Source organism: Sander lucioperca, chromosome 24 (genome assembly GCF_008315115.2).
Source record: "Sander lucioperca isolate FBNREF2018 chromosome 24, SLUC_FBN_1.2, whole genome shotgun sequence".
In the NCBI taxonomy this organism is placed as follows: domain Eukaryota; kingdom Metazoa; phylum Chordata; class Actinopteri; order Perciformes; family Percidae; genus Sander; species Sander lucioperca.
The window spans coordinates 1,009,267-1,029,542 of record NC_050196.1 but is presented as its reverse complement, the minus strand read 5'-3'; the positions used below and the strand labels follow the sequence as shown (position 1 = coordinate 1,029,542).

Genomic DNA, 20,276 nt, shown 5'->3' with positions numbered 1-20,276 from the left:
AGAACTTGGATGCATGAATGTATATGTTGTATGGGTTCCATACAACGTACGTGCATTATTGTTATTTTGGGGCAATTTGGTTGGAAGAAACCCATATTTCTGATATAAAAACTTTGAAAACGGGTCAAATTACATTTCCAAGCCAAAACACACGCACAACCGGCCACATTTCGGTAACACTTTCCTTGAAGGTAGCTACATAAGAGTGACATGACACTGTCATGATACATGAACCGTAACCCTAACCCTAACTTGTCATGACAAAAACCAAATCACACTTACTAAAAGAAGCGTTATGTCGTAAACGTTTATGACTTGTTTATAATGTTTATGACACTTCATGACAGTGTCATGTCACTCTTATGTAGATACCTTCAAGTAAAGTGTAACCCACATTTCTTAGTGGAAAACAGACCAATCTGGCAACACTGACTTGTCGCATTGTTTCTGCATCTAGTAACTTCACAATGTTACCTGCCAAAGTTAGTTTTCACCCGCGCATTTGGCAGGTTGGCCGGTGTCAATTTCAAGCCCTGAACACAACATATACGTCATTTCGTTTTAAAGCTAAATGGCTAAATTGTACAACATGAAGTGTTGCCTCCTTACCTTCCTCGACAGTGCTCACTTCAGTAAGCGTTGGGGTAAAACACAATGAAACTCAAATGTGAAACCAGGTTGTACGGAGACTATCCATTTTTAAAAAGACTTATGTATGGTCTGAGGAAAATATGGATGAACTTACAGGTCTTCATGCAGGCATGTGGCTGATAAGGCTGAGACCACCAGGACTCCCTCTGCTTCCTGTTACAACAAGCAGACTCCGGTTAAAATGATGCCACATCACACACAACATAGTAACCAGGGGCGATTCTAGGATCAGAGTTTTACGGCTGCCGGGCACCCTTTAAACATTATTCTACTTTGCTAACTGTGCATTTTAACATTTTAACATCATTTTGGACTATCCTGATAAGGGAAACACTGAATTATGTAACTAGAAAGATCTTTTTACATAAAACATGAATGCATGAATGCAGAAGTTAATTAGCCTAGAAATCTAGACGCACCCTAGCGGCAGCAAATGTAATTTGCAGACAGGGTCAGTGTAGCAACTCTCCGTTGGCTTGCGAGCTGGAAAAACCAAATTCTGGTCAGGCCAATCACATTGTGTATAGAGTCGGTGGGCGGGCTTAACATAAGGACGGTAGAGTTGCGACGGTTCCGCGTGAATTCCCTGCTACTTGAAAACAAAGAAGATGGCTGCTGCTGCTGCTGGCGAACAGCGGTCTTTGGAATCAGCTTTGGCCGCGACTCTGGAAGACTTGGATTTCAGCTTTTCTTTGAGAAAAGCTTGAAAAATTCTTAAAAAAGGAAGATATGTTCGGAGCATTGCCAACCGGCTACAGCAAAAGTCTAATCTACCAACTAGCGTTGCTCTGGTTGGTTGTAGCGCTATCCTATTGCGAAAGACAACCGTTTATCCCGCCCCTCGGATTGAGCCCTGCCAATGGTGAGTTCCCAGACCCAACATCTTGATGTGGGTCTGGCTTGTCAGGCTAGAAGTTAATTACTACAGTTGACAATCTCACAAACATTTTCCTGTCCTAACCCCCTAACCACCCTTTAAGCATCAGTGGAGATAAAATTTAACCTGCAAAAACATTTGAAAAATGTTTAATGAAAAGGTTCTGGTTTCTGGTTATTAATTATAACAAAAAACAGTTTCTCATCACAGCAGAACTGGGTAGCAGTGGGAATTTGCGAAGCATAACAAATATCCCAGTAAATGAGAAACATATCTTGACAAAATCAGTAAACTCTCCTGACCGTTTCAGCAGGTCGGTGGAGGGGATGAGGCCGGCGCAGGCCGTATTGCTGGGCAGTTTCTTGGCCTGCCACCAGAGGGCGTCCGTCTGGTCCACAATCTCCAGGACGTCACCTTTTGTAAAGCTCATACCAGCGTCAGCGCAGGGGATGGCCGGGTCCTCCTGGGGGCTGTAGTCAACCATGGTCCGCACGTAGAGCTAAAACCAGATAAGTTAGTTTAATATGATGAAAAGTATATTGTGGTGTTTTTTTAAATTAGTGTATCAATGATGATGTACCATCGTCTGGTTGTGGACCGGCCTTTCCGTGATGGGAACCACCTTGAACATGATGGTGCCTTGAGACCTTGCTTGCTGATTGGTTGTAAAGAAACAACATGGATTAAATCAGCAGATATTATTGGCTTATAGACTTTTAAAAAAATAGATACAGGGCACTGTAAAGCATGGATCTGGTTCCGCTTTAAGAGGCCTTTTGATTTGAAAGAAAAATCTTTGGTAACACTTTAAGGGGGGGGTGCACAGTCATAACTATGACATGACACCATCATAAGACTGACATGACACCATCATAAGTATGACACTGTTATAAGACTGACATGACACCGTCATATCTATGAAATGACACCGTCATAACTATGACATGACACATCATAAGACTGACATGACACCATCATAAGTATGACACTGTTATAAGACTGACATGACACCGTCATATCTATGAAATGACACTGTCATCAGACTGACATGACACCGTCATAAGACTGACATGACACAGTCATAAGTATGGCATGACACTGTTATAAGACTGACATGACACCGTCATAAGTATAACATGACACTGTCATAAGTATGACATGTCACTGTCATAACTACGTGAAAAAGGAGTAAACACAAGCGAATAAGTATAATAAAACAATATAAATTAATTAAAATAGTGGAAAGAATAAAGGTTAAGAGAATGCCATTACCCTCTCCGGGAACCATCACCTTATCGTGGTGGAGAGGTTTGTGTGTCCCTATGAAACTGAGGGCTGTGTTGTCTGGAGCTTTGTGCTCCTGGTAGGGTCTCCCAAGGCAAAGTGGTCTCAGGTGAGGGGCCAGACAAAGAATGGTTCAAAAACCCTATGAAAAAACGAGGTAGAGATAGAGTGACCCTGCCCGGAGGAAGCCCGGGCCCCCGTCTGGAGCCAGGCCCAGATGGAGGGCCTGTCAGCGAGCAAGTGGGGGAAGGAGCCGGAACTTGTGCGGGAGGTGGAGCGCTACCAGTTGGATCTGGTGGGGCTTACCTCTACGCACAGTCTTGGTTCTGGAACCATACTCCTGGATAGGGGCTGGACTCTTTTCTTCTCCGGAGTTGCCCAGGGTGTGAGGCGCCGGGTGGGTGTGGGGATACTCACAAGCCCCCGGCTGAGCGCCGCTACGTTGGAGTTTACCCTGGTGGACGAGAGGGTCGCCTCCTTACGCCTGCGGGTTGTGGCGGGGAAAACTGACTGTTGTTTGTGCGAATGCACCAAACAAGAGCTCGGAGTATTCGGCCTTCTTGGAGACCTTGAATGGAGTCCTGTATGGGGCTCCAGTGGGGGACTCCATAGTTCTGCTGGGGGACTTCAACGCGCACGTGGGCAATGATGGAGACACATGGAGAGGCGTGATTGGGAGGAACGGCCTCCCTGATCTAAACCAGAGTGGTTGTTTGTTGTTGGACTTCTGTGCTAGTCATGGATTGTCTATAACGTACACCATGTTCGAACACAGGGATGCTCATAAGTGTACTTGGTACCAGAGCACCCTAGGCCAAAGGTCAATGATCGATTTTATAATCGTTTTATCTGATCTGAGGCTGTATGTTTTGGACACTCGGGTGAAGAGAGGGGTATCGCTGTCAACTGATCACCATCTGGTGGTGAGTTGGGTCAGGGGGTGGGGGAATACTCTGGACAGACCTGGTAAACCCAAACGGGTAGTGCGGGTAAATTGGGAACGTCTAGAGGAGGCCCCTGTCCGACAGACTTTCAACTCACACCTCTGGCAGAGCTTTTCGTGCATCCCTGTGGAGGCTGGGGGCATTGAACCCGAGTGGACAATGTTCAAAGTTTCCATTGCTGATGCTGCGGCGAGGAGCTGTGGTCTTAGGGTCTTAGGTGCCTCAAGGGGCGGTAACCCACAAACACCGTGGTGGACACCGGTGGTCAGGGAAGCCGTCCGACTGAAGAAGGAGTCTTTCCGGGATATGTTATCCCAGAGGACTCCGGAGGCAGTTGCAAGGTACCGAAGGGCCCGAAGAGATGCAGCCTCTGCCGTGAAAGAGGCAAAGCAGCGGGTGTGGGAAAAGTTCGGAGAAGACATGGAGAAGGACTTTTGGTCGGCACCAAGGTGCTTCTGGAAAATCGTTCGCCACCTCAGGAGGGGGAAGCAGGGAACCATCCAAGCTGTGTACAGTAAGGATGGGACGCTGTTGACCTCAACTGAGGAGGTAATAGGGCGGTGGAAGGAGCACTTTGAGGAACTCCTAAATCCGACTATACGCCCTCTATGGTAGAGGCAGAGCTGGAGGATGATGGGGGATTGTCGTCAATTTCCCTGGTGGAAGTTGCTGAGGTAGTTAAACAACTCCACAGTGGCAAAGCCCCAGGGATTGATGAGATCCGTCCAGAAATGCTTAAAGCTCTGGGTGTGGAGGGGTTGTCTTGGTTGACACGCCTCTTCAACATTGCGTGGAAGTCTGGGACTGTGCCTAAGGAGTGGCAGACCGGGGTGGTGGTTCCCCTTTTCAAAAAGGGGGACCAGAGGGTGTGTGCCAATTACAGGGGTATCACACTTCTCAGCCTCCCCGGTAAAGTCTACTCCAAGGTGCTGGAAAGGAGGGTTCGGTCGATAGTCGAACCTCAGGTTGAAGAGGAACAATGCGGATTCCGTCCTGGTCGCGGAACAACGGACCAGATCTTTACTCTCGCAAGGATCCTGGAGGGAGCCTGGGAGTATGCCCAACCGGTCTACATGTGCTTTGTGGATCTGGAGAAGGCGTATGACCGGGTCCCACGGGAGATACTGTGGGAGGTGCTGCGGGAGTATGGGGTGAGGGGGTCCCTTCTCAGGGCCATCCAATCTCTGTACGACCAAAGCGAGAGCTGTGTCCAGGTTCTTGGCAGTAAGTCGGACTCGTTTCAGGTGAGGGTTGGCCTCCGCCAGGGCTGCGCTTTGTCACCAATCCTGTTTGTAGTATTTATGGACAGGATATCAAGGCATAGTCGGGGTGGAGAGGGGTTGCAGTTCGGTGAGCTGGGGATCTCATCGCTGCTTTTTGCAGATGATGTGGTCCTGATGGCATCATCGGCCTGTGACCTTCAGCACTCACTGGATCGGTTCGCAGCCGATTGTGAAGCGGCTGGGATGAGGATCAGCACCTCTAAATCGGAGGCCATGGTTCTCAGCAGGAAACCGATGGAGTGCCTTCTCCAGGTAGGGAATGAGTCCTTACCCCAAGTGAAGGAGTTCAAGTACCTTGGGGTCTTGTTCGCGAGTGAGGGGACAATGGAGCGGGAGATTGGTCGGAGAGTCGGCGCAGCGGGTGCGGTATTAGATTCAATTTATCGGACCGTTGTGACGAAAAGAGAGCTGAGCCAGAAGGCAAAGCTCTCAATCTACCGGTCAGTTTTCGTTCCTACCCTCACCTATGGTCATGAAGGCTGGGTCATGACCGAAAGAACAAGATCCAGAGTACAAGCGGCCGAAATGGGTTTCCTCAGGAGGGTGGCTGGCGTCTCCCTTAGAGATAGGGTGAGAAGCTCAGTCATCCGTGAGGAGCTCGGAGTAGAGCCGCTGCTCCTTCGCGTCGAAAGGAGCCAGTTGAGGTGGTTCAGGCATCTGGTAAGGATGCCCCCTGGGCGCCTCCCTAGGGAGGTGTTCCAGCTGGGAGGAGGCCTCGGGGAAGACCCAGGACTAGGTGGAGGGATTATATCTCCAACCTGGCATGGGAACGCCTCGGGATCCCCCAGTCGGAGCTGGTTAATGTGGCTCGGGAAAGGGAAGTTTGGGGTCCCCTGCTGGAGCTGCTACCCCTGCGACCCGATACCGGATAAGCGGACGAAGATGGATGGAAGAATGCCATTACATATAAAATAGGTTTAAACAAATACAAGTACCTTCAGGTCACAAACCCTGTGAAAGTGCACTCATAAAGATGTGTTTGTAAAAGGGATTTAAAAGAGGATAAGGAGCTTGCCAGTCAGATCTCTTTGGGAAAAGAGTTCCACAAAAAAGCCCTTAAAAGTTATCAGTAATATCTTAAAATCCATTCTCAAATTTACCGGGACACCTTCGTGTTCACGACAGGTGTCATGTCATTGTTACATGACTGTCTCATGTCATTCTTGTGCACACCCCTTCGAATAAAGTGTTCCCAAATCTTTTCTAAGATTGTTGTAGACTGTTGTTAGTCATGAGGAGCATTGTGACATATTTAGGACACAATAAAGCTAGAATGATAATTAGACTAAATGAATACTATTGAATGAATGAATCACTGAACAAACGAGGAAATTATAGGCAAAAAGGAAAGACAATTTGGCATTCAATACCGTAGATATGGAGGAGGGGAAAAGGATGTATATAACATGAATATAATAAAATGTGTGGTCACATTTTAAAGTTAGTACCCATGCAAAATTGACGTACCACAACTTGGATGACTTGCTCAGGTTCCATCCCATAAACAGGAAAACCATTCACCTCTATGATCCTGTCCCCTGCATGGAGCAGACCTACACGCACACATGCACACGCACACGCACACACACACACACACACACACACACACAACAAATTAGCACACCAAATTTACATTCCCTTAAACATGAAAAATGAAAATGTGCAGCTTGACATTTATGTTATGTCTTTTTGTATACTATCTTTTACCTCAAATGTAATATAACATAAGTTAGGTTAGACAGTCTAAATAAGATTTTTAAAAATCTGTGCATAATCAACGGTAAACAATAACATCTGAGCACGAAAGTTCATTGCTGACTGTTCAGTGTGTAACAAATGAATAAAAACCTGAAGCTGGTAAATTAATCTTTTAGCTTGGATGATCTTATTCTGAACACAACGAAAGTCCAGTCCAAGTCTAAACAAAAAAAAGGTTTTTACTCTCAAAATAATTAAATCAAATTATTTTGGCTTCTAGTTAGCATTACAAAGCTGGGATATGCAGTATATGGAGGACATTATCCTTGAGAGAAAAGGCTCACCACTTCGATCAGCCAGCCCTCCGTGAATCACCCGAGCGATAAAAATCTCTCCCGAGATCTCGTTTCTTTTTATAGTCGCTCCCTGGAACGGAAAAAATAAAAAAAACACGGAATAAATAAAGCTGCTGTGGTGTGGAGTAGAGATCAAATCGAATCACGTGAATGAAGACAAATACAACTTATTCCGTGGAAACTACTGGATGAGGGGGGGTTGGAAGGTGTGCTTCATGACAGTTTAGACGCAAAACAAAGTAACGGTGACACAAATGAGCGCTGTCTAGTTCCTGAAATGAGACATCCGACATCACTGGTGGGAAGAAAGCATCAAGCTACATTTACATTGCTAAGTTTTGGTTTAAAAATGAATACCTTTTGCTACGTTTCCCCCTCTCATACGCCTTCTTCACGGCAGACATGTTGACATGTCGTAGTAGGAAAAGCACAGGTGTATTCAAACCCATTAATAATGGCTGCATTCCACTCAGGAGAGCGTGCTGACTTACTGAAATAGCTTACTGGGACACTAGATGGAACTGAGCCATCGTTAAGGTTATCAATTTCAGCTGTGCTTTTCCTACTATGACAAGTCAACATGTAGTAGTGGAGTCTCCACGCCCAGTATACCATAATGTTGAGGTTTGGGCGTGTAAATTTAAACGGAGATTAGTTCTTCTACTGGAGATAAAAACACTTGGTGTGCACGAAGATCGCTTTTGGCTCAAAACTTAAACGCTTAAAAACCAAAACGCAGCGATGTAAATGTAGCCTAAGTTGAAATATGAAAGAACGGAATGGCCCACAACACGACGGAAGAAAATGACGAGAAATGCCACGAAATTGACTAAACAAATGTCAGCTACCGCTGTGCGTGTTTGCGGGTCAGCTGCTCTGCGGAGACAGCTTGAAAGGACCCAGGACGTCCACTCTTCAGGGTCTCTCAAGTCGCCTTCTTCTTCCACTTCTTCCGCTGGTTTGAATGACCCCCTTTTACAGTGCGGGAGGTCTCCTTGGGCTCATCAGGCAGGCCATTGGTCAGAAGATGATGCTTGGACACTCGAAGCTTCTTCAGTGGCAAAAGGGCATTCTTGGTTTTCAGGGTAATTTGGGGGGACCCGCGACAGGAAGCAGACTGACAGCTGGTCCCCTGAGAGGTGGAGGGATCCAGGGAGCTGCTGAGGGAGCTGGAGGAGGTAGAGGAAAGGAGCGAGGGGAAGGAACAAGTGGATCGGTGTGACGGGGATGGACTTGGTCGCCCTCGGCTCTTTGGAGATTGGCTGCTCTCGTGTGTGCCGTCTCGCTCGGCAGGGTTCAGGCCGTTGCTCTCAGTCCTGGTGGCGGGGGCCAGGAGCGTCTGCAGCCGGTCCACAACCTGAGCGAGAAGGGCCAAGGCCTGGGAGTTGTCCCGCACCGTCTCCGACATGCGCTCGGTTGCGGCGGCCATCGTCTCCCCGAGGAGCTTGATGTCTTTGGTGCTGTTCTCCATGGAGCAGGCGGCCAGCTGCACCGTCATCCTCAGCTCGTCCAGACTCTCCTGCTTGGCCAGCTCCACGGGGGCCACCGGGGGCAAATCCACCCCGCGGCGAGGGCGCATGGGGCTCGGGGGAGCGGTGCGGCTGCGAGGGCTCTGGCTTGGAAAGCCGGGAGGCAGGCCTGGCGGGAGGTAGTGGTCTGCGTTGGGGTAGCAGGGCACGGTGAGACACGGGGGAGACATAGTCCACCGCCGGGGGGCCGTGGGAAGCGGGGATTGGGCATTGCAGGACTCTCCGGCTTCATCCTTGTCTCTCCCGTCTAGCTCTTCGATGACGTTGTCTCCAACGAAAAGACAGACATAGTTAATCCACGGAAAACCACGGGCAGCTGTGATGGATTGATGGAGGATGGAAGAAGACGATGACGACTGATGATGATGGAACTTTTCTTACCAATCAGGAAAGAGCTGTAGACCGACGGCGCAGAGCGGTTCAGACTTTGCTCCCAGAGCAGACCGGAGCAACAAACTCTACAGCGTCTCATCGGCTTGCTACAGCAGATCTGGCAGTGACTCGTCGGCTTACGGCGGGGAGGAGGGCACGGCCGAGCTGCCGCGGGACACAGCGGCTCAGTCGGCGGGAAGCTGCCTCTGCGACCGCTACACCACGATGAATTCTTGGTGTCCAGGCACACGGCAGCAGCGGCAGGGCTCTGGATCCCAAATGCACCGCCTCGGTGAAGCCTCTGCTGGGTCAGGTGCCTCAGGGTGTCCCAGTGACTGCGGATCCCCCCTCTGGAGCTTTTTGCCCAAGGGGAGGACAGGTCGCACAGCTGTGAGACAACAGAGTCACTCAAAGGTAGAGGGAAATGTTCAACACCGAAAAGCAGTGGGGGAATGGAACTAAGTACATTTACTCCAGTACTGTACTTAAGCCCAAATGTTGAGGTACTTGTACTTTACTTGAGTCTTTTTCTTTTCATGCCACTTTCTACTTCTACTCCGCTACATTTCAGAGACAAATATTGTACTTTTTACTTCACTACATTCATCTGTTACAGCTTTAGTTACTTCACACATTGTGTTAAAAGAGCTGCAAATAGAAGACCCAAAAGACGTACTTATGACAAACTTGCAAATACGTATCTTGCAAACACTGATAATAAATGAGACACAGATGTTTTCTATTATTATTTTGTTTTTTCTTTAAAATCCTTCTTTTTCAGTAGTTTCTGCTGTTTGGAAACAGACAATTACTCAAATGAAAGATTATTAAATTCAAACATCTGGTCTCTGTTGGATGCAGTCAGCTGTTTTCATTAATATTTAGCACAAAAAAAGCCTACATATTAAAAAAAAACAAAAAAAAACAAACATCTGCTTCAATGTCATTGTGGTCCAGTTCAGTTGATATACTGAAATGTATGCATGGTTTACAGACAGACAAATGAAAATGTGAAGATCCGTCTCCAAATTAACGCAAAATATTCAACTTTTCTTTTTTTTTTTTTGGGATATTATGGGCAGCTTAAAGGGTCAGTTCATCCAAGTCACAAAATATATTTTCATACCTATCCCTATACAGATAATTCAGATTTTGATATATCGACCCATGAGACTTCTGTATCCACCCAAATACAATGGAGAGGACCATTTCCGAACTACTCTATATGGCCAAAAGTATGTGGACACCTCCATCCTGTATTTAGGTCACATACTTTACATTTTTATAACACACAAACCACAGAAAACATGTTCTAATGTTCAGTTATATACTGACATGGCTGGGTGAACATTATGCAACTTTTTTCTATCAAAGAAATAGGCTGCAAACTCAACATGTAAACTATCATTCAACGTACTTTTGTGTAAATAAACAGTAGTGTGCATGTTTCGGACGCACTGAGCCTCCTTGCTTTTTGGAGACGCGTAACCATGGAAACCCCTGCCGACCTCCGCTCTAGTGGTATCGGCAGATAACGCTTCAATTAGTGAAAGAGGTGAATAACTAGACCCAACAGTCGTTTAAACATGTAGAAACTAGAGCGTTATTGACGTTAAAAGGCTTCTTGGTTTCTGTCCCTTTGTCTGTTATGAACGTTGTCGTTACTACCGCATTGCATTGTGGGATACTTTTGCAGGCGTAGTGCCCAGTATTGCATATTGTCATATTTTGCCGTAAATAGCATGCAATTTGCGTACTATTGGTTTTTATACTAAGTGTTGTAGCCAATTTAGACTTGTGCTGCGTGTGTGAGTAAAGTGCGTGCGTGTAGTAGGTTTGAGTGAATTGTCGTTGATAGCTATGTCACCTGGGCACCTGTGTGTACTATGTGTGCTAGTTACCGCAATCAGAGATTAGAAAGGGGGAATCACAGGTGAGCGAGGACGGGGAATTAGGATCAGGGAAGCCGCGCAGTTTTCCAACCTTAGCTGTGTGAGAGTGCTGTTATAGATCTAGTCTGCTCGGTTTTGAAATCTTCCAGTCGGCACGGTCAGTTTTTTGTAGGTGCTTTTAGATGCATTCAAAAATAAAGTGTTAAACCCAAGACGTCGCCGTACCTCATCATTTGCAACAGCAAGCTTTGGAAATGCCTTCAAATTCCCTCCAGTGGCATTTTTTTGTTGTCAGAATGCCACTACACTAAGGTTTCGGACACACTGAAAAGTCTCACATACTGTTTTAGCTACTAAATAGCATGTTAGTGTGGTACTTCGGACGCAGCCATATTCCCAATATTGACCAAAATGGCCTTTAACCCTTCATGTTGTCCTCGGGGTCAAACTTGACCTGTTTTTTCAAAGTTTCTATGCAACAAAATATGGATTTCTTTTAACCAAATTGCCCCAAAAAAAAAAACAACACGGTTGGTTCAATACAACATTCTTCGCAATATCATTGAATTCCGGATGTTATATTATATTTTACAGCATTTGGGGGGGAGGGAAAAAAACGGTTTAAATGGTTTAAAAACCATTTCTTGACTAAACTCTGGCAAAAGCCTTCCTCGGATTTTAACTTAATTAAATATATTTCATAATTTCTGCTTTTTAACTCCAGAATTAGTTTTAGAATTTTGAAAAAAATGATTGTAAAACTTGTGGTAATAAGTTGGTTTAAGGGGTGTGGGAGCTATATACTGGCGGTAGCTGGGGGTAAAGCGTAGAAAACGTTGAATGGTGGCCGGGTTGGCTCAGCGGGTAGAGCAGGCGCACATATACTGAGAGGTTTATACCTCGACGCAGAGGTCCAGAGTTCGAATCCGACCTGTGACAATTTCCTGCATGTCTTCCCCCCCCCCCCCTCCCCTTTCTCACCTAGCTGTCCTGTCAAAATAAAGGCGGAAAAGCCCAAAAAAATAATCCTTGAAAGAAAACGTTGAATAAACCAAGAAAAAAATATGAAAGAAACATTAAAAAAATTAAATCTGTGATTACTGTGATTTCCTCAAGAGGAAAAAAACATTTTCTTTCTTTGTCGCACAACTTTTTTGTTGTCTGACAGCATTTCTATGCTCAGAGGAGTTTGTCTGATGACTTTCTCTGATCCCACAAAACCAACCCATTTTTCTGCAAAGAGGGATTACAAATGACTAGTACGGTGATCCCATCAATATGTGACCTCATTTTTCAGCTCAGGACGCCCCCTATAATAATACTGAGTCTGACTGGGCTTGCGGGGCAACTCAGGGCACCGGTACACCAGCGTAATGTGTAACACCATCCTTCCTGTTATCCTTGGGGTTAGGGTTAGTTAGTTAGTTAGTTAATAACATGACCCCAATCAATGTTTAAGGTCTTTAAAAAAGTGCTTGTCATCCTGTGTTTCCCCTGGCTTTGTGGAAGACTTAGGTCAGTGTAACGCTTATCAGTTCAATTTTCTTAGCACAAACGGACATTTGGAAAAACAGAAAAATGGGTTCCAATATCCAATTTTTCATTTTTTTTCCCGCCTTGACAAATTAAAAAATTGGATCTTTAAACTGTTTTTCCAATTGTCTGTTTTTATTCAGAGAATCAGAAATTTAGAAAATTACAAAATTGCATCTGAGCTCCAATTATTCAATACTGCAATGGTATTCTCTCCCTCGTTCCGCCTAGCTACGCCCCGCCCCCCCCACTCGAAACCACCAGTTGCACCTCTGACCCCAAAGTCTATCGGTTTTTAGTTTTTTTTGGTCCATATGCAGTTAATAACCTGCATATTCCACAAAGTAGAGGGAGAGAATACCATTGCAGTATTGAATAATTGGAGCTCAGACGCAATTTTGTAATTTTCTAAATTTCTGATCCTCTGAATAAAAACAGAAAATTGGAAAAACAGTTTAAAGATCCAATTTTTTGATTTGTCAAGGTGGAAAAAAATGAAAAATAGGATATTTGAACCCATTTTTCTGTTTTTCCAAATGTCTGTCTGTGCTTAGAAAATTGAACTGATAAGCGTTACACTGACCGACTTAGGTGCGCGTTTCTGTTTTTCAATTTAAACTTCCCCCATACATTTTGTGTCTCTTTGTGGGTTTTTGCGTCTCTTTTTGGTCATTAGTGGATTTTTTTGGGGTTGTTTTGGGTCTCTGTTATTCGACGTCTCTTTGTAGTCGTTTTTTGTCTCTTTGAGTCTCTTGTTAGTCATTTGTGTTTTTCTTTGAGGTTGTTTTGGGTCTCTTTTTGGACATTTTGGTTTCCTTAGAGGTTGTTTTGTCTCTCTGTTTGTCGTCTGGCGTCTCTTTGTAGTCGGTTTGTGTCTCTTTGTGGGTTTTTGAGTCTCGTTGGTCATTTGTGTTTTCCTTTGGGGTTGTTTTGTCTCTCTGTGGTCATTTGGCTTCTCTTTGTAGTCGGTTTGTGTCCCTTTGTGGTAGTTCTGTGGCTCTTTTTCCACATCGTTTTGGACCTTTATTATCAAAACATCTGGGTCTAAAACGTTGGAAAAGCTAGAGCATTCAAAAAGCTTAAGACAAAACTTGCTACAGAAGTCCATCTACAACCAACCGATCTGAGAAAAAAAAGTCTTTTAGTTACATTTATTCGGCTTCAGGTGCTGCCCAAAAAAGGCTTAGGATGCTGCACCTAAACCTTACAATGGGAATTTTTATTTTTGCTTTATATTAAATGATTTTTCGGGTTACGCTTTCTATGAAGCCTGTCTCTATAATGCATGATAAACACAGTTATAATGTGTTATAATCTGCGTATATTGCTCACTAACTTATAGAGCAAAAAATGCTATCGGACCATCTCTAAAATTGACCCCAAGGATAAAGGGTGTTGGTAAATTTTAGGATGACAAGAGGGTTAAGCTGTTTTAAAATGCATCAAATCAGAGCTTCATTCGTTTTTATATTTGAACATTTTTTAAAGTGTTCACATTATGCTTATATTCAGGTTCATAATTGTATTTAGAGGTTATATCACAATAGGTTTACATGGTTTAATTTTCAAAAAACACCATATTTTTGTGGTACTGCACATTGCTGCAGCTGAGTGAGACATCACACTTCTGTTCCATCTTTGTTGGGAGTCGCCCTGACAGCACCTAGGTAAGGACTACTAGCCAGTCAGAAGCAGAGTATGAGGGGCTGCCCTGACAGTACCTAGGTAAGGACTACTAGCCAGTCAGAAGCAGAGTATGAGGGCGTGGCCTGACAGTACCTAGGTAAGGACTACTAGCCAGTCAGAAGCAGAGTATGAGGGCGTGCCCTGACAGTAGCTAGGTAAGGACTACTAGCCAGTCAGAAGCAGAGTATGAGGGCGTGGCCTGACAGTACCTAGGTAAGGACTACTAGCCAGTCAGAAGCAGAGTATGAGGGCGTTCCCTGACAGTAGCTAGGTAAGGACTACTAGCCAGTCAGAAGCAGAGTATGAGGGCGTGCCCTGACAGTAGCTAGGTAAGGACTACTAGCCAGTCAGAAGGAGAGTATGAGGGTGTGCCCTGACAGTACCTAGGTAAGGACTACTAGCCAGTCAGAAGCAGAGTATGAGGGAGTGTCCTGACAGTACCTAGGTAAGGACTACTAGCCAGTCAGAAGCAGAGTATGAGGGCGTGCCCTGACAGCATAATATGAGCACTTTAATATCTAATGCTGTACTTCAGCTGCGTTAGCTTACCAGAGGCTGTTTGTTCTTGACCAGGCAGATGATCCTGGTGGCCTCCTCATCGTCTGGCAGCTCTTCTGGCATCGGTGGCAGCACCGGCTCGTAGTCCTTCTGGGCCACCGTATCGTGAGCTGAGAGAAGAGCCTACAAATCAATCACAACAGATTTTTTTTTTTTATTGAAAACTGCTGCGCTCGGGGCCAAAATAACAACGTAGTTCAGGTTCACTTTGCCGACTTTCATCTGCATTTTGTCTGCACCTTTTTAAACTGTCCTTCTCCCACATGCATGTCTTCCTTTTTTTTACCCACACACACACACACACACACACACACTCATCTGTATCAGTGGTTCTAAAACTTTTTTCAATAATGTACCCCCTTTGAAATATTTCTTTTTTTTCCCTGCAGTACTCCAAAGTACCCCTAGAAGTGCACGTACCCCCATTTGAGAATCTATACCATATGTCCGACTTATCTTGTCAACTGAACAAAGTATAAAGCTGCCAAGAACCCAAATTACAAGAAAAAAAGACACATACGCCTATAAAAATGTACAAATATTTAGTGATAATCACTCAAAATGCTCTTATAGAACAGTTCAATGTTTTTATTGTAAATGACCAGATAAGATGCTGTGTGAAAGCTGGTTTTCTCAGCTTGTCTGTACATCATCTAGGAAAAAAAATGAAGTCAGTATAAATAGAAATGCTTTTGGACATTAACCCCAAAACTCTAGTCTCCCACAGCCAGACCTTCCTCCACAGCACTGCGCCGGACGGAGCCACGGTGCCTCTGCTAAATAGCCTCGGGAAGGAACTTGTTTTGGTGGAACGTGTGGACGTTCAAAAGTAGTTTTAGTCGTGTGAGAGAAAACTCAGATTGGACAGATAGTCTAGCTAGCTGTCTGGATTTACCCTGCAGAGATCTGAGGAGCAGTTAACCATAGTCCTCACAAATCCACCAGAGGTTAGAACGCTAACACAAAGAAAGAGGAAGGGGACGGACATCTGGACGAAAATGAGGGACATCCGGCGGAACCTCTAGAGGCACCGCAGTGATCCCAGAAATGAATGGTGACTTGTTACCTGCAGGTGCGGCTGTCTCAGGAGGCGGTAAAGCTCTTTGGCGTCTTCAGAGCATCCCGGCAGCGCTCTGATGTCGATCAGCAACTACACAACAAACCACATATCCATTATGTTTTTTTAAAAAGCCTTCTACAAAATAACTGCGAGCAACAAATTGCTGATGAAACCCAATCTGAGGTGTAACCTGAAGTGAAAGTCCTGAAGCGTAGTCCAGAGCTGGGGCTGGGGAATCTCGGAGGTACCTCTGAAGACCCTCGTAAACCTGAAAAACAATGTCCTTAAATGATTAATGTCTGAAGCAGTTGGAGTATTTTTCAGTGGAAGCTTGAAGGATATCCTCAAATACTGTGAGGCTTTTAATACTTTATCAAAGCCTAAATTTCCCTCAACCTTTTATAGTCCTTAAATGACCTTTTTTCTTACAGTTACAGTGAAAACACAACGGGCGCACAAGTGATCGCGGGCCTGGCTACTCATTCCACGCAGGTCACAAAGCGTGTGTGTGTGTGTGTGTGTGTCAGTGTCTGTGTGTGTGTCATTGTGTGTGTGTGTCAGTTTGTGTGTGTGTGTGTGTGTCAGTGTGTGTGTGTGTGTGTGTGTGTGTGAGTGAGTGAGTGAGTGTGTGTGTGCGTGTGAGTGTGTGTCAGTGTGTAAGTGTGTGTGAGTGTGTGTGTGTGTTTGTGTCAGTGTGTGAGTGTGTGTGTGTGTGTGTCAGTGTGTGTGTGAGTGTGTGTGTGTGTGTGTCTCAGTGTGTGTGTGTATGAGTGTGTGTCAGTGTGTGTGTGTGTGAGAGTGTGTGTCAGTGTGTGTGTGTGTGTGTGTGTGTGTGTGTGTGTCTGTGTGTGTGTGCGCGCATGTGTGTCAGTGTGTGTGTGTTTGTGTGTCTGTGTGTGTCAGTGTGTGTGTGTGTGTGTGTCTGTGTGCGCGCATGTGTGTCAGTGTGTGAGTGTGTGTGTGTGTGTGTGTGTGTCAGTGTGTGTGTGTGTGTGTGTCAGTGTGTGTGTGAGTATGTGTGTGTGTGTGTGTGTGTGTGAGAGTGTGTGTGTGTGTCTGTGTGTGTGTGTGTGTGTGTGTGTGTGTGTGAGAGAGTGTGTGTCAGTGTGTGTGTGTTTGTGTGTCTGTGTGTGTCAGTGTGTGTGTGTGTGTTTGTGTCTGTGTTTGTGTGTGTGTGTTTGTGTGTGTGTGTGTGTGCGTGTCAGTGTGTGTGAGTAAGTGTGAGTGTGTGTGTGTGTGTGTGTGTGCGTGTCAGTGTGTGTGTGTGAGTGTGTCAGTATGTGTGTTTGTGTGTGTGTGTGTATGTGTGTGTGAGAAAGAGAGAGAGAGAGTGAGTGTGTGTGTGTGTGTGCGCGTGCGTACGTGCATGCATGTGTGTGGTTACCTGTGCGTGTGTGTGTGCGTGTGTGTGTGAGTGTGAGTGTGAGTGTGAGTGTGTCTCTCTCCGTGTGCCTGATCACGTCTTGTGCAAGAAATAGAGGAGACGCCGGAACGATCGCTGCAGTGCGCGGTATGAACGGACAGATTGGATAACATGGGTGCCGAAATAAAAATAGCTGCGCTACGCTGCCATACGTGTGTTTTTACTCTAAGAGTTAGTTGTATGCACATCCCATCCCATATTTAGGATGCCAGGTGCAGGACAAAAGATTTAATGACAGAAAAAAAGGAGATTTTAGCTCCAAAAAAAATTAATTTGACTGGAAACTGACACTTTTTCTCCTGATTTCTTGTATTTTTATCAGTCTTCTGCACTGCAGCCAGGGTTAAAACTTATTTCTCTTCTTTCCAAGATCCATTAATTGAGTATGAATGTAAAGAAAATCCAAATAAACATCTAACAAAAGTGATGTTTCCCTGTCAACCTAAGTCCAGGCATACAACTTATGCCTGAAAAATCACTGAAAACAAACAATAGAATAAAAAAGCTGATGTTAGTATTTTGCGCAGAGCCACATCAAAGAATAAAGTTCATTTTCAGGATGTTTACTACGGTGGCCGACAGGTGCAAACGCACTGCGCTTTCATGAAACACACACAAGTAGACAAAACGTATTTACAGTACAAACATTTGCAGCGCGTTTGTGTATTTAGTTGTGTTGTGTGTATTTGCGGCGTGTTTGCTAAATGCTGCGCAATGTGTTGTCAAATTTATGAAGTTTGTTTTCTTAATTTGCTCGCGTGTGTTCCATTAAGTTACAGTGCGTTTGCCCCCCGTCGGCCACCGTAGTTTTCAGACCTTGAGCAGCGATTGCAGCCAGGGGGCGTTCAGGAGCCCGTGGAGAATCTCAGCGCCGTCGAGGTCCGGGTTTACCGTCTTCCTCACCTCCGCGATCACGTCGGTCAGGATCTGACGCAGGCCTGCGGCGCACAAAACACACACCAGGGGGATTATTAATATCAAAATCATAATGTTGGCTCCAACAGCTATTATATTAATGGAATAAAATATACAAGTGAAGTCCCCTATACTGACCGTGTTCTCCTAGCTCACAGTGCGAGCTCAACACCTGAGCCTCCACCGCCTGCCTCATGGTCCCGGGGACCCCGCCGACCTTCGCCCCCAGCCCACCTCCCCCTCCCCCTCCCAGCTGACTGCTTACACGGACTGGAGAAACCTGGAAAAGTCAAAAGGAAATTGATAATCAGTTAATTGTTTCAGCCATTTCTCCCCCCGAGCAAAAATAGCGGACAAAAAAAAGCTTTTTGTGCTATTCATCTTCTGATTTAGAAAAACTCAGCGGATGTTGAGTGAATCACAGACTGCTGTATGTTGAAGTTTTTTTATTTTGAATGCAAAAAAATGGAATAAAACACCCAAAATTCAATGAAAGTAATCATTAATTTGATCTCTGAAGAACATACAACCTTCATCCATGCATCCATGTTATTTTTGGACAATTTAGTTGAAAGAAACCCATATTTCTGATACAACCCCAAATCAGAAAAAGTTGGGACAGTATGGAAATCACAAATAAAAAAAAGAAAGTAGTGATTTCTAAATGTACTTTGACTTGTATTTCATTACAGACAATACCACAGCGCATAATTTAATGTGTTCCTCATGATTTTTATTGTTTTTGTTTCAAAAAAACTAAATTCCTATTTTGGTTCTTGCAACACATTTCAAAAAAAGTTGGAACAGTAAAACATTTACCACTTTGTAATGTTGCCATTCCTTTTCACAACACTTAAAAGACGTTTAGGAACTGAAGACACCAAGTGATGAAGTGTTTCAGGTGTAATTTTGTCCCATTCTTGCTGCAAACAAGTCTTAAGGTGGGCAACAGTACGGGGTCTTCGTTGTCCACACATTCTCTATTGGAGACAGGTCGGGACTGCAGGCAGGCCAGTCAAGTACCCGTATCCTCTTCCTCCGCAGCCAGGACTTTGTAATGTGTGCAGAATGTGGTTTTGCATTATCTTGTTGAAATATGCATGGACGTCCCTGGAAAAGATGTCTTCTTGAAGGCAGCATATTGTGCTCCAAAATCTCTATGTACTGTAGGATTTTAATCTAAAATGTGACCGATTTGACCGGTCTGGCCCTAAAAAGGCCAGACTTAATCTGACTCCAATTCCTTGGTCACTATTTTGTGTTCATTTACTGGTAGATCAGAGAAATAAAACTCAGAAATCAAATCAAGACCAAGATTCGTCCAGTTAAAGTTAATAACAAGTTTAGTGAAAGACATTGCAGAATAAAAGTACATGGATCTGATACAAGGCAAAGTCTATCTCCTAACGGACCGACAGCGTTTCCCCTAGCATCAGGTGCTGCTAGGTTGGGATACTGTCTATTTATCCATTTCTGTCCCATCCCTGGTGGTGCTCTCATCAGTTTGGATCCAGTCCAGATCTTCTGGCTCCAGCCGGCTCCTGACTAATTTGTAACACTGTATAAAAACATGACCTTGACTTCCAATTCTCAGCTCAGAAGAAGCAAGCCGCTATTGTTGGATTTTGAACACCTGTGTTTTAATCTCCAGCAAACTTTAAGGAGTTTTCATGAGAGCCAGGTCATTTCCATACAGTGTCACAAATCCCGCGCTTGCAAAGTGCTGACCATTGTTTGCCTCGTTCCCTCCCCCGATCAGAGAGGATCTTTCTCACACTCCCTTAATGTCTAATCACTGTAAAACTAGATGGCCTCTCATAACCCAGGGAAACAGAGGCACTGAGGTCAGCACCATGAACTCTAAAACCTTTTCTTAACACTTTCACAAAATATATTCTAACAGTACTTTTCAGCATTAATGGTGCCATCACAGAAGTGCAAGTTACCTTTGCCAAGGGCACTGACACAACCCCATACCATGACAGACCCTGGCTTTTGGACTTGTTGCTGGTAACAGTCTGGATGATCCTTTTCTTCTTTGGTCCGGAGCACACGGCGTCCATTTCTCCCAAAAAATACCTGAAATACTGATTCATCTGACCACAGTACACGTTTCCACTGTGTGATGGTCCATCCCAGATGCCTCCGAGCCCAGAGAAGTCGACGGCGCTTCTGGACACTGTTAACATAGGGCTTCCTTTTGGCACAGTACAGT

At 45.0% G+C, this 20,276-nt stretch overlaps 1 protein-coding gene across 1 annotated transcript in view; it reads right to left on the bottom strand.

Annotated features, from left to right (window-relative positions):
* The window catches only part of mpp4b (membrane protein, palmitoylated 4b (MAGUK p55 subfamily member 4)), a 48,589-nt gene that overhangs the window by 26,321 nt on the left and 1,992 nt on the right, over window positions 1–20,276 (bottom strand). The window contains exons 2-12 of the mRNA XM_035998444.1: window positions 18,200–18,341; window positions 17,963–18,084; window positions 15,914–15,991; window positions 15,730–15,813; window positions 14,655–14,786; window positions 7,082–7,163; window positions 6,507–6,592; window positions 2,109–2,183; window positions 1,831–2,027; window positions 746–804; window positions 610–627 (exon numbers count right to left, since the gene is read on the bottom strand). Coding sequence (XP_035854337.1) covers window positions 610–627; window positions 746–804; window positions 1,831–2,027; window positions 2,109–2,183; window positions 6,507–6,592; window positions 7,082–7,163; window positions 14,655–14,786; window positions 15,730–15,813; window positions 15,914–15,991; window positions 17,963–18,084; window positions 18,200–18,257 — 991 coding nt within the window. The 5' untranslated portion in view covers window positions 18,258–18,341. The remainder of the gene's footprint in view (window positions 1–609; window positions 628–745; window positions 805–1,830; window positions 2,028–2,108; window positions 2,184–6,506; window positions 6,593–7,081; window positions 7,164–14,654; window positions 14,787–15,729; window positions 15,814–15,913; window positions 15,992–17,962; window positions 18,085–18,199; window positions 18,342–20,276) is intronic.